Source organism: Helianthus annuus, chromosome 9 (genome assembly GCF_002127325.2).
Source record: "Helianthus annuus cultivar XRQ/B chromosome 9, HanXRQr2.0-SUNRISE, whole genome shotgun sequence".
Lineage (NCBI taxonomy): Eukaryota > Viridiplantae > Streptophyta > Magnoliopsida > Asterales > Asteraceae > Helianthus > Helianthus annuus.
The window spans coordinates 186,372,012-186,384,742 of record NC_035441.2 but is presented as its reverse complement, the minus strand read 5'-3'; the positions used below and the strand labels follow the sequence as shown (position 1 = coordinate 186,384,742).

At 35.7% G+C, this 12,731-nt stretch overlaps 1 protein-coding gene across 1 annotated transcript; it reads right to left on the bottom strand.

Annotated features, from left to right (window-relative positions):
- Positions 1-4,547: 4,547 nt before the first annotated feature.
- Positions 4,548-12,170, bottom strand: LOC110880157 (ABC transporter G family member 35). The gene is made up of 16 exons (XM_022128732.2): positions 11,714-12,170; positions 10,433-10,642; positions 10,119-10,363; positions 9,902-10,032; positions 8,994-9,386; positions 8,313-8,911; positions 7,941-8,211; positions 7,704-7,857; positions 7,528-7,608; positions 7,305-7,441; positions 6,856-7,188; positions 6,259-6,767; positions 5,943-6,170; positions 5,327-5,498; positions 4,992-5,246; positions 4,548-4,907 (listed from the first exon to the last, which is right to left on the bottom strand). The coding sequence occupies exons 1-16, from the start codon at positions 12,106-12,108 to the stop codon at positions 4,635-4,637; spliced, it is 4,386 nt and encodes a 1,461-aa protein (XP_021984424.1). The 5' UTR covers positions 12,109-12,170; the 3' UTR covers positions 4,548-4,634.
- Between the last annotated feature and the right edge of the window lie 561 nt (positions 12,171-12,731).

Below are 12,731 nucleotides of genomic sequence, written 5' to 3'. Positions count from 1 at the left end.
ACATTGATCCGAGTCTAACGTTGTATATGTTTGGATCAGATGAATCTTTTTCTAGATAAGGTAAGTAAGTGGATGTTATATGGAAACTGTTTTTTTATGTTTATTAAAATGTTTGTGAATCATTTATATATTTGGTTCTCAATTCTTATTTTTTTATATTGTAAGTAAACAGTTGACCTATCCATATGAGTATATAACCAGTGGCGGATTCAAGAACTTCTTTCAGTGAGTTCGTTTTAATAGATTCTTACTATTTTTTTCAAATCATACAAAGTTCTTACTAAATTTTTTCAAACCGAGTGGCTTCATGTGAATCCACAAAACAGGGCTGGATCCGCCACTGTTAATATAACCCTCTTTGTGTTTGAATTGAAACATGTTAGAAATGAGTGACAAGTAATGTATCCACATTCCAAACCTGTTAGAAGAGATTAAATTTTTCTTTAGGTTTCTCTAGCTGAAACACCGGTCTATCCTTAAATTTTTGAAATAGTGACATTGGAGCTCTTTTAATCTTTGATTTTCCCATTACAGTTTTGTTCTTTTTGTTTGTTAGAAGAATAATGACAACTATATCTTTGAAGGGTGATTAAATAAAACCAAATTTATTTTTCTTCTCTTTAAATAAAAAATATGATTATGTTTCCCAATTAACATCTATACTATATAATAAAAGAAACCATGTTAAGGACACATGGTGCTCTATGAGGCATTCTCAATTATTTTTCTAAATATTTATTATGAAAAGTTAATTATTGATAATATTAAATTTAAAATTTAAAATTTATAGAAGAGATTTTAACGATAAAGACAAAGATAACTAATAATAATATATTAATTATTATAATCATAGAGTAGGAGTTGGGTAGAAAGTGTATTTTTCCTAGAAAGTCTAGGAAGCAATGAGAATTGGACATGTGGCATTGAGTTATTTTAACTAGAAGGACAATTATGTAATGTCACATTTTTATTTTATTTTTGGAATTTATATTTCATTAACTAACATTGCATTATCTCGAAGGTAACTGATTATGTCCATGATTTTCGGAATTTTGGTTGTCTTTCGAATCCAAATCTCATTCAAATCATATTTATATACAATTCTTTCTATCGTTTTCTTCTTCACCAGCAGTATTCGTATTCAATACAGTTGTGTTTTAGCATCTAGATTCATACAGTTGTGTTTTAACAGCAATCAGATTCATATAGTTGTGTTCTAGCATTCAGATTCATACAGTTGTGTTTTAGCATTCGTGTTGGTAATACTGGAGGATTTCTTGATGTTGTGTTTTATTATTCAGATTCATACAGTTGTGTTTTAACAGCAAGCAGATTCATACAGTTGTGTTTTAGCATTCAGATTCATACAGTTGTGTTTTAACAGCAAACAGATTCGTATAATTGTGTTTTAACAGCAAGTAGATTCATACAGTTGTGTTTTAACAACAAGCAGATTCATACGGTTGTGTTTTAACAACAAGCAGATTCATACAGTTGTGTTTTAGCATTCAGATTCATACATTTGTGTTTTAACAGCAAGCAGATTCATACAGTTGTGTTTTAGCATTTAGATTCATACAGTTTTGTTTTAACAACAAACAGTTTCATACGCTGTGTTTTACCATCCATGCTGGTAATGCTAGAGGATTTCTTGACGCTGTGTTTTAACAGCAAGCAGATTAATACGATGTGTTTTCTTGATGTGTTTCTTCATGAATGATAGAAGGAAGAGAGAGAGAGAGAGAGGGAGAGAGAGAGAGAGAGAGAGAGAGAGACAGAGACAGAGAGAGATAGAGAGAGAAAAAATCGCAAGAAATGTGGGGTGGTTATGGAATGAGAATTATTTCCATATTTAGAACAAGCTAAATGACATAGCTACCCCTGATTAATTAAATAATCCTATTTTTAAGAAACACATATTACCAAAATGTCACCAAGATGATCTCAACCATTAAACACACCCATTGGATGACCCAGATCGCTTCCTAGACTTTCTAGGAAAAACACACTTTCCGTAGGATCCCCACTCTATATAATCATATATTAATTATTAAAATCTAATAAAATAACATCCTTAGGTACTAATAATTTAAAATCACCTTCTAGGGTATTAACCTTTCATTTTATAACGTTCGGATGTATTAACTTCTAGGGTATTAACATAGTTAGTCCCTATGGTTTGCACAAAATAACATACTTAGGTACTAATAGAATCTGATTTTAAACCTACAAATAACGTTAATACCTCCAAACGTTACAAAATGAAAAGTTAATACCCTAGAATGTGATTTTTTACTATTAGTACCTAAGTATGTTACTTTGTGCAAACCACAGGGACTAACTATGTAATTAACTAAAATATTTATAAAGATAAAGATTTTATTTAATTGGTAGTTTTAATCGTTTTTATATTTGATGATAAGGACAAGGATAACTGATAATCACATATTAAAATAAAAATATTTATTTTAATCAACTGTTTCGTTAAAAGGATTTATTCAATACATGTAGAACATATATATTTTTTTATACATGTGGTATAATTAGAATCATACTTTTAATAAAGGATCTCATTATCTTGTTTTAAACTCCAATGAAATAATAATATTACATCATAATATCCAACTTATCTCTTGTATATTTAATATTTTTTACTAAAATATTTCTTTTTTTTTTTTGCTGATTATCCAACATCAAGGAATACGTAAGTTTCTAACCTAATAATAAATAAAAAAAACAAAGTAAAATGTTATAAACCATGTAATACACAACTCTCTAACCTAATAAAAAATAAAGTGAGATGTTACAATAAGTAAATAGTATCTCAAAGTTCATTTTGTTAGAAAATACATCTTGATGACTAAATGTGTTAACGGATTACATTATTCGTGTAAGACATGTGTTTATTCAAATCGTGCAATACACGAGTTTTTAAAAGATGTAACTATTTTATTACTTAGTATATAAAGTTATATTTATTCAACCCGAGTAATACACGGGGTTCTAACCTAGTATATATATAATTATATATAGTAGTTTAAAAAACCATCTCTTTAACCCTTGGAAATTGCAACAACCTCGAGATTATTTTTTATGCGTTATCTATAGTTAATTATCATATACCACTACTTTTTTTTTAAAAGAAAACTTCATTAAAAAACCAACAGCCAGCTCGAAACCGAGCAGCCACCCCACAAACCAACGGCCCCAATTACATATTTACAAAACTACACCAATCCTTCCAAGCTATACATATATACCACTACTAATATCTATGCGGGGGAGGTGTATATATGTGTAGTCGATGACTACCAATTTACTACTAATATCCATACGGGGGAGGTACATATGTGTAAGTGATGACTACTTGTCTACTTGATTTCGAGTTTTTACTTCTAAATTCTAATTATGTGAGCTAAACATACATAGATTAATTAGGGAGATCAAAAGCATCACTTTTATGTAGGTTAAACACAGGGCTAAGTTAGTTACCTTAAAGTGAAAAAAATGGTGTAGCTTCAAAATTTGATTCTTTGGTGTTTGTTTGTTTTGGTTTAGATGGCCTTTGTTTTCTAGCTCCTGACGAGATTGCTTTTTTGAATAAAATTTTAGATGTTAAAAAAATTTTGAGTTATGATCTTGTTGATGTTGAATACAAAAATTAACAATGAAATGATAGATTACGACCAAAGAGCCTTTAGTCTAGCGGTATTAAGGTGTTGGATAAGACTTTGCCTTTATATATGGTAAGGGTTCAGATTCCATTGGTACAAAAATTAAGCCGTTAAGAAAAATATAGATTACGAATAAATATTAATATTTTAGTTATAAACTCTAGGTAATTAATTATACTTGCTGTTTTTATTTTATTTTACTTTTTTTTTTTACTTTTCTCCCTTAGCATTTGGTTTGTACCATAAAATTTGAGATTTTTTTTTCGCAAGATAAATTTTAAAAACAAACACAACCCTAACACGACGAAGGGGCAACAACCAACACCAAAACGACGAACAATTACATCAAGCTAAAATTAGATCATTTCGACCATTAAATTGACTTATTTTTAGATCTATTTTTATAGCAAAAGAAACCTCAAAGTCTTCATGTCCGTAATAATATATTTGATCTTGATCTCCTAATTTGTGAAGCATTTCTCATTTCTAGCTTTCCATATACGCCAACACACTATAATTAAAACACCTTGAAAAGCTTCCTTTTCGCGATCCCCAACCTTAAGAAATTATGGAGCTCCAATAAATCTCTAATATAAAACGCACAAATTGAGGTACTTTACACCAAGAGCTAATAGAAACTTTTCGATGCTTGATTCACACATGATGCACCTTTGGGAGTCCACATGAATATTCCTTCTAATCAAAGGCTCGAGAGTGGGAAGCCGATCCATCTCCACACACCACATAAAACTGTTGCATTTATTTGGCATCCACTTACACCACTCCATCATGTTTTTTACACATAAATACCACTTAATCTAGCATTTGCAAGGATTCAAAACCAGCATTTGCAAGGATTCAAAACCACACAACTTTTACGGGGAACACAAAAATAAACAAACAAACAAAGCTTTTCTTCAAAGTATCAAAAACTATATAAACAAACATTACACATTCATTCTATCTCATTTGGAAGTTCAGAGTCCTAAGGAAGGTCGCGTAAAGTAAGGCAAAGAACACACAAAAACCAACAAGAACCGCAGCAACCGGACCCATGAAATCCAATTCAAAACCATAATAGTCTTTGATGTAAGCCGTCATGGTTGGGTTATATGGCATCCCAGGCACAATAATTTCATGATTTGCGTCATGATATTGCGAAACAATGCACCCGTACACAGTCCATGCCATTGGGCAGATCCAGTAGTACCAAATCCACCATCCAGGAATTTTCTGAAATTTTAAACCAAAAGTCAACTTAAAATATGTAAAACTAAAACTAGTACAATGATAAGTAATCAAGACTGAAGTTCTTACGGGGCGTGGGATATAAAATCCCGAAAAGATATTAAACAGCAGGTAAAATCCAGCGGCGAATATAGCCGCTACTTGCTCATTTGGTGTGATGGAAACAGTCATCATTCCGTAGTATGTGAAGTACAAAAATGAAAAGAAGTTGATGAAGAACATCCAGAAGAATTTAGCAGCGGTCCATTCAAACGAAACCATGGTGTATACGATTGCAGTGTAGTATATCGTTTGAAGTAATACATACGGTATCTCCACGAACACCTAAAACAAAGTTCATGATCATAAGCTTTGTTAAAAATTTGTGAACATGTAAATGAATAAACATAAAAATTAAAACAGACCTGTGCCATGGCGTATGGTAACGAAGAGTACATCCCCGCTGCTCTTTCACGATAGAATACGGTTCTTTCTGTAGCTACGACGGGCTGCACTGTCTGTGAATTATTAATACCGACGAAAAATACTGCAGAGTACATCGCTCCAATCACAATGCTTACATCGTTGCTGCTGGACCTGAAATCGTTAAATCTAATATCAGAATACTATGTTGATGAAATCATTTTTATAATTTTCTTCAGTGTTGGAAGAATCGCTAGGCGCTAGTCGACCAGTGGGATAACAACTAGCAATTAATTGGGATTCACCGGATTAGGATATTATATGTAATTTTCAGTTTTATATGTATATACACACATTTTTATATGTATGTTTTAAGTAGACATATTTTTAGACTTTCTTCAACCCATATTTTGAATACAGGTTTTGGTCAAGAATCTGGCCGGAATCGCAAGAATGCCACTGATTTTTGGCCAGTTAGAAATGGATTTGACCACTGTTGACCGCCTACTGATTAATTGGCCGATTAGATAAAAATTACTCGGTGAACCTCTAACTAGCGATTAATCAGCGACTAATCGGGATTTTTACAACCATGATTTTATTAGAGGGAAGACTTACTTTTTGTTGCCAATTTTCCAAAACAAAGTCCCAACCATGAGCGCGCAAAGCAACGTGAAGCAGAAACGAACAAGGTTATAATCAGGATTTCGCCAGTAACTCCACCACATCTTCCATAAACAAGATTTGAATTGTCCCCAAGAAGACTGAGCATATTGTGTTTCGAAGTGAAGATCAGTGGCCCCCGGAGGAGGTACGCTTAATTCCTTCACCAAAGCCTTGTTCCTCCTGTAATCATCATATTTTATAAATAATCATAGTTGTATAAAGATATAAGTTTAGTTTTTAACATATTATTATAATGTAAAGAACTTACTGATGCAAAGACGAGGCGCTGAAATGCTCCGCGAAATCAATGCCCATCCGCATCTCTGCAGAACCAGAGCTAACTTCCAACATCCAAGTTGCCGGATTGTATTTTTCGGGAATCTTTGGAACTCCATTAACCGCCTCAAAGTAATCGATGATTTGTTGAGAATGTCTTCCAAGTGGACCGGAATAGATAACTTGACCTCCTCTTTTCAATAGTAACAACTCATCAAAAGATTCAAAGATATCAATGCTAGGTTGATGAATGGTACAAACGACGGTTCTTCCTGTATCGACAGTGTTTCTCACAGCTCTCATGACAATAGCTGCTGCTCTTGCATCAAGCCCGGAAGTTGGTTCATCCATGAAAATAATCGAAGGATTAGCAACAAGCTCAACTGCGATTGTTAACCGTTTTCTTTGTTCTGTTGATAAACCGGTAACTCCTGGAAGTCCCACTATTGCATCCTTGATATTGTCTAGTTCAACTAGCTCCATCACTTCACTCACAAATAACTGCAAAAATAAAACCATTTATTAATATTATTAATAATAATACTTATAATATGTCTAGGATTAGTTAATAATACCGATGGTATTTTACCATTTTGTCTTCCTTGCTAACTTCTTTCGAGAGACGAAGAAAGGCCGAGTAGATCAAAGATTCATGAACTGTGATTGTGGGCGAGTGGATATCAGTTTGTTCACAATATCCAGAAATTCTAGCGAACGTTTCTTGTTTTTTCGGGAATCCGGATATTCTAATATCTCCTTCAATATAACCGCCAGTCTTTCGTCCTGCTAAAACGTCCATTAAAGTAGTCTTTCCCGCACCACTGACTCCCATCAACGCGGTCAAGACTCCAGGTCTAAAAGCACCGGTTACATCACGAAGCAATTGCAACCTAGTGTCTGTCACTCCTTGTTCTCGCATTTCCTGTTTCAACAAATAGTCATTAGATTTCATCGATCCGTTATCTTGGGTTTGTTCATCGATCCAGTGGACTAACATGTATAGATTAAATGGATAACATTTTAGAACAAGGGGCTTACACCAGGCATGTCAACAAAATAGTTCATGTTGTCGAATGACATCGCGAGCGGAGTAAATGGAAGAACCATTCCTTTCTTGGATGCACCATTAGCGTCGGAAATTGCTGAACGAATCTGGCGCATTTCCTTACGTCCCTCTACAAAAGTTAACATTAGTTAGAAAAGCCCATTCGTCGTAACTCGTTATAAAAGCTAGTAAGTTTTTGGAACTCGGATTTCATACTTGAACTGGCTCCTTCGGTAGCATGACCCTCGTTGGCTGCAGCTTCTTCCTTGGAGATGATTGCTTGCGGTTTTCCAGGGGCTGGTTAGTAAATAAAAGAACCATTAAGGTTAGTTACTGAAAGTTGAAACTATAATAAATCTTTTAAACCTTGAAAAAACTGTAAACTAACTTACCTTCTAAATACATGAGAGCCACAGTGAAAAGAATGTTAAAGAGAAAAACAAAACCAAGAAGAGCACCGGCACCGATCCAGTACGAGCTTTCGGTAGTCGGGATGTCCAAGTTCTTTAGCACCGCGAATCCTAAGTTGGTCGAATTATCGGAACTCTACCAAAAAAGTAACGAATTAATTCGCTTTTCTTCTATTTATGTAGAATTATTTAGATAATAGTTACGAATAAGTTGCATACTCGTTGGCTGGTCCACCGAGGGTCGAGGAACTCGTTGATGGTAATGGATTTGAAGATATACGACAACGGTGATACCCAATAAGCCCATTCCCACCAGTTTGGAATCGAGTTTTTCGGTAGAATAAAACCACCCAACAAAAATATAAGCAGAAGTACAACCGATCCACCCGTGTTTGCGATATTCATCGTTTTACAAACGCCCGCAATCAATCTAAACAACCCCGCTGCAACGTTCTGTATCAGAAACACCAGCAGGAGATGCTTGAAGAACCTGTATCACACCATACATATTCTATTAGCATAGGTTTTTTTTTTTTTTTTTTTTTTTTTTTTTTTTTTTTGTGAAAAGTAAAATGATGGTCAGCGTAATACCTGCCAGCGTCGGGGGCAAGGTCAACGCCCCAGTAGAGAATAACGGTCCACATGAGGCTCTCTATCATGGATATCGGAATACGTAGCAAGAAAGCCGGAAGTGTGAAAGCCCATGGAGGGTGAAACATGAGGTCCCGTTGTTTGTAAACAACGGGAAGCCTCATCACAATGAGCGACAAGTCAGCAAGCCCGTTAAACATGTTAATAAGCATACTGTTCAAAAGTTCACCGACGTAAAGGGACCCGTCTATTTCGTTCCTGTGGTGCATTGTGGTCCTAAGATACAAAGTTGTGCAAATAAACGATATAAACACGATTTGTATCGTTTTGAAAACAAACACCGGAGCGTTTCTTTTCATTAGTAGCACTTCTTTGTCCCATGAGGCCTTAAGGAGTTCCATTTTGGGTACCATGAATTTCTTATACACTAAAGCCGCTTTGTGGCTGTTGTTTTTGTCGTACAGGACTGATAACTCCTGTCGCAGCTTCTCCCCAACGTGGAAACTTTTGAACCGTTCAACGAACTCACTCACTGGGATGTATCTATATGCTTTGTTTCTATCTGCCCAATATTGCTCTTGATCCTTTTTAGACGTCACCTATCATCACCATTCAAAAACATTGAGTAATTTGCGATCGAATTTAACAATATAATCGAAGAAAGTTGTTTTTAGTTCCTACCTCTTGCAAAAAATCAGCGGTACCCTTTCTTTCGGGGCATTTAAACCCACAACTCTCGAAGAACTCGACAATGTGTTCTCGTGGGCCCTGATACACGATCTGGCCCTCGGATAGTAAAATAATGTCATCGAAAAGATCGAAGGTCTCGGGGGCGGGTTGTAGTAGGGACATGAAGATTGTGGAATCCATGAGGTGTGCGACTTGTTGCATACATTTCACTATCTGAAACGTCGTTGAACTGTCTAGACCCGTGGATATTTCATCCATAAACAGAGTTTTCGCGGGCCCAACAAGCATTTCTCCGGTGGTTACACGTTTCTTTTGCCCCCCGGAGATACCTCTTCGCATTTGGTCTCCAACGAATGTGTCGCGGCAGACATCAAGACCCAATATCTGATTTTTAGTGTAACAAAACAAGCATATAAATATTGTACTTTTAGAAAGATTATACTAAAAGGAGTAAACTGCCATTTTGGTCCCTGTGGTTTGGTCACTTTTGCCACTTTAGTCCAAAACTCAAACTTTTTGCATCTGGGTCCCTGTGGTTTCAGTTTTATTGCCATTTTGGTCCAAAAATGAAATCAGATCATATTTGTCTTATAAAATCTTGCAATTTTGTCATTTTCCTCAGGGGCAAATCAGGTCATATTTGTCTTATAAAATATGTCATTTATTGTATAAAAGAGAAATGATCATTTTGCCCCTGCGGAAAATGTCAAAATAACAGGATTTTATAAGGCAAATATGACCTGATTTCATTTTTGGACCAAAATGGCAATAAAACTGAACCACAGGGACCCAGATGCAAAAAGTTTGAGTTTTGGATTAAAGTGGCAAAAGTGACCAAACCACAGGGACCAAAATGGCAGTTTACTCTACTAAAAGTCTAAAAGTATAAAAACACTTACTCTTAGAGTGTAGTAAGTAATCAAACTGCTTTCATCTCCTTCAATGGCGGTCGCCTTCATGAAAAGATCAACTTCGGCTTCTGGAATAATCCCTGCTTCTTTTTCTCTTCTCGCAAGCTCGGTTAACATTTCTGTATTTCATTGTTTACATTCATAAACAAATCGTATATTTTTTCGAAACAAACTGATGATGTCAGGAGGCTAATAATTAAGTTACCTAAACGAGATCCAACGCCTTGGCATCTTGCCGAGAAATCAAGGGTCTCCTTAACAGTCATTTCTCCAGCATGAATATCGTTCTGACTGATGTAAGCCGCTGTCCTTCGAGGCTCAAACTCGTTGAGTTTATGACCGTTGTAACTTATCTCCCCTTCAACTCTTAAGCTCGGATCCAATCTTCCCGCCAAAGCCAACAGAAGCGTTGTCTTACCAGAAGATGGTGGCCCCAACAAAAGTGCCATCCTGTATAAATATCATCTAGTTAATAACTTTGTACTACAATATCATCTAGTTAATAAGATATATACATACCTTGCTGGTTTGATAATTCCAGATATATTTTTAAGAATGCGAAGTTTAGCTTTCTCGGAGAAACTGATGCCGATGGATGACAGGAGAGACTCAATGATATTTCGGGCGGTGTTAGGCAGCGTTGGAAGCGCTCTATCTCCGACATGGCAATCCGCTTCTACCGACAAATTTTGAAACCGAACTTCTACTGTTGGAAGGGAGATTCCAACCCTGAAAATTGTTTGTTAAGTTAATATGGTTTGCACATATATTGCTCTTATGAATCCTGTTCAATATAGTTTACATGGTCATATTTTTACTATTCTACTTCACTTTTTTGTGCATATTTATTCAGTTTCATTGACTTAAAAAGACTTTAACTCAGTCAACAACAACAACCTTAACACTTTAACTGTACTAAGAAACTGTTTCTGTTTTTTTTTTTTTTTTTAAGAATTTGTTTTTTTCTTAGGTTTTCATTTTATTACATTAAATTCACCGAAAAAAATAAAATAAAGACTAAATTGCCAAAATCGTCCCTGAGGTTTGGGCATGTTTGTCATTTTCATCCAAAACAACTATTTTGTACCATATAGTCCTTCACTTTTGGGATATTTTGCCATTTTCATTCAAACGTCTAATTTGTTTTATTCTTTCTATCAAATATTTGGATGAAAATGACAAAAAATCCCAAATCTCAGGGACGATTTTGGCAAAAAAAAATTCAGACGTTTGGATGAAAATAGCAAAAAATCCCAAAAGTGAATGTATGGTACAAAAAAGTTGTTTTGGATGAAAATGACAAACATGCTCAAACCTCATAAACGATTTTTGCAATTTACTCAAAAATAAAACTAGTTATATGATTATTAAAAATCAGACACTCCCAGTCGCTAGTTGGTGTGCCCCGCCATCAAAAAGACCAGAGTTCAAGTGTATTTTGTTGGTAAAAATCCGATCGCACGAAAAATAAATCTTGGATCCATGGATCCACCACTGGACACCGTCTTTATTCTAGAAAATCCAAGAATTAAAATAATGAGTTGACTTAAACAAAACTGACTCAACTTAGTCAACATCAAACTGACTCAACTTAGTCAATATGACACATCATATGACACCAATTACAGAACTGACTCAAGTTAGGGTAGCAGTGCAGTTTGTTGCTCGTTTACCAACTATCTCGATATAAATTCATAACACGAAAAGTTATATGTGAAGAATCAAAAAGACCGGTTGTCTGTCGTCGATCTGTTACAAAACTACATAAAAAACACAAACCGAAACCAAAAGCAAACTTACTTGTCAACACGATCTCTAAACTTCCTCAAAAAAATCTCATTATCTTCTTCAGCAACTTTAAAAATCTGATCAATAAAGCCCTGTCGAGCCTGCGGGTCAAGTTCTCGCACATCTAACAACATTTGTTCAGTAGGAACCTGCTGTTGATCCGCGGGAACATAAGACTTAAATATGGTCGTACGTAACCGATTATACGTAGGTAGTTTTTCCAAGGCAGCCCACCGTAGCGCCTCCTCGTCTTCCATCGAGTGACGGCTGCTACGGCCGTCGTGGCTGCCACCGCCGCCGGGAGCAAACACATCGTCCATCCGCCAGCTCCCGGCGGCTTGGCTAATACCGCGGCTTATGCTCCGCCCTAAACTCTGACTTATACTCATTTTTCGATCGTCGTCCATCTCTAAAGCGTCCGAAAAAACGACAATGTGACGGTTGTTGCAAGTAGTGTAATAATAAAATAATGGTGCAAATGTGGGTTATTTATAAACTGGTTTCAGGGAAGCTTGAAATTGTTGTGCACGAATAATGTGTTGAGGTGGGCCCGGTACGATGTAGAATAATAATGTGTTGACGTGGGCCCGGTACGATGTAGAATAACACTGTCTGTCGAAAGTTGATGGGGTACAAGTGGAAAAGCTGTGGGTACAAGTGTATAAGATAATGTATTTTGGAAACATTATTCTTGTAGTTATTTCATATCGGGTCAAATTTGATGTGCTGATGACTGACCATTGACCCTTATTTTCCTCATGACGAGACTTTTATTCGAAACTAAAAACGACACTCAGCCCTAACAAGACACTAAGGGGGCCAAGATACACAGGAACGCAATAGCCTAAATTAGGAGTGTTCAAAAATCGCGCAACTCGCAGCTCACTCAAAGCACATTCAGAAAAAGCTTGAAAAAAGTGCTAGCTCTCGGTTGCTACTTCTCGTTTAGTGGGAATTTGCAACTGCTTCAAGTGTTATATGCTAAGAGGCAAACGAGTTTTCTTAGGGAAACTAGAAATATGTTTGCTAC

Coding starts and splice junctions, on each gene's coding strand:
- LOC110880157 (XM_022128732.2), bottom strand. CDS start 12,108: ATGGACGACGATCGAAAAATGAGTATAAGTCAGAGTTTAGGGCGGAGC. Junction 8,212..8,312: donor CTTGCCCCCGACGCTGGCAG/GTATTACGCTGA, acceptor GGTGTGATACAG/GTTCTTCAAGCATCTCCTGC. Junction 7,609..7,703: donor GGCTCTCATGTATTTAGAAG/GTAAGTTAGTTT, acceptor TTTACTAACCAG/CCCCTGGAAAACCGCAAGCA.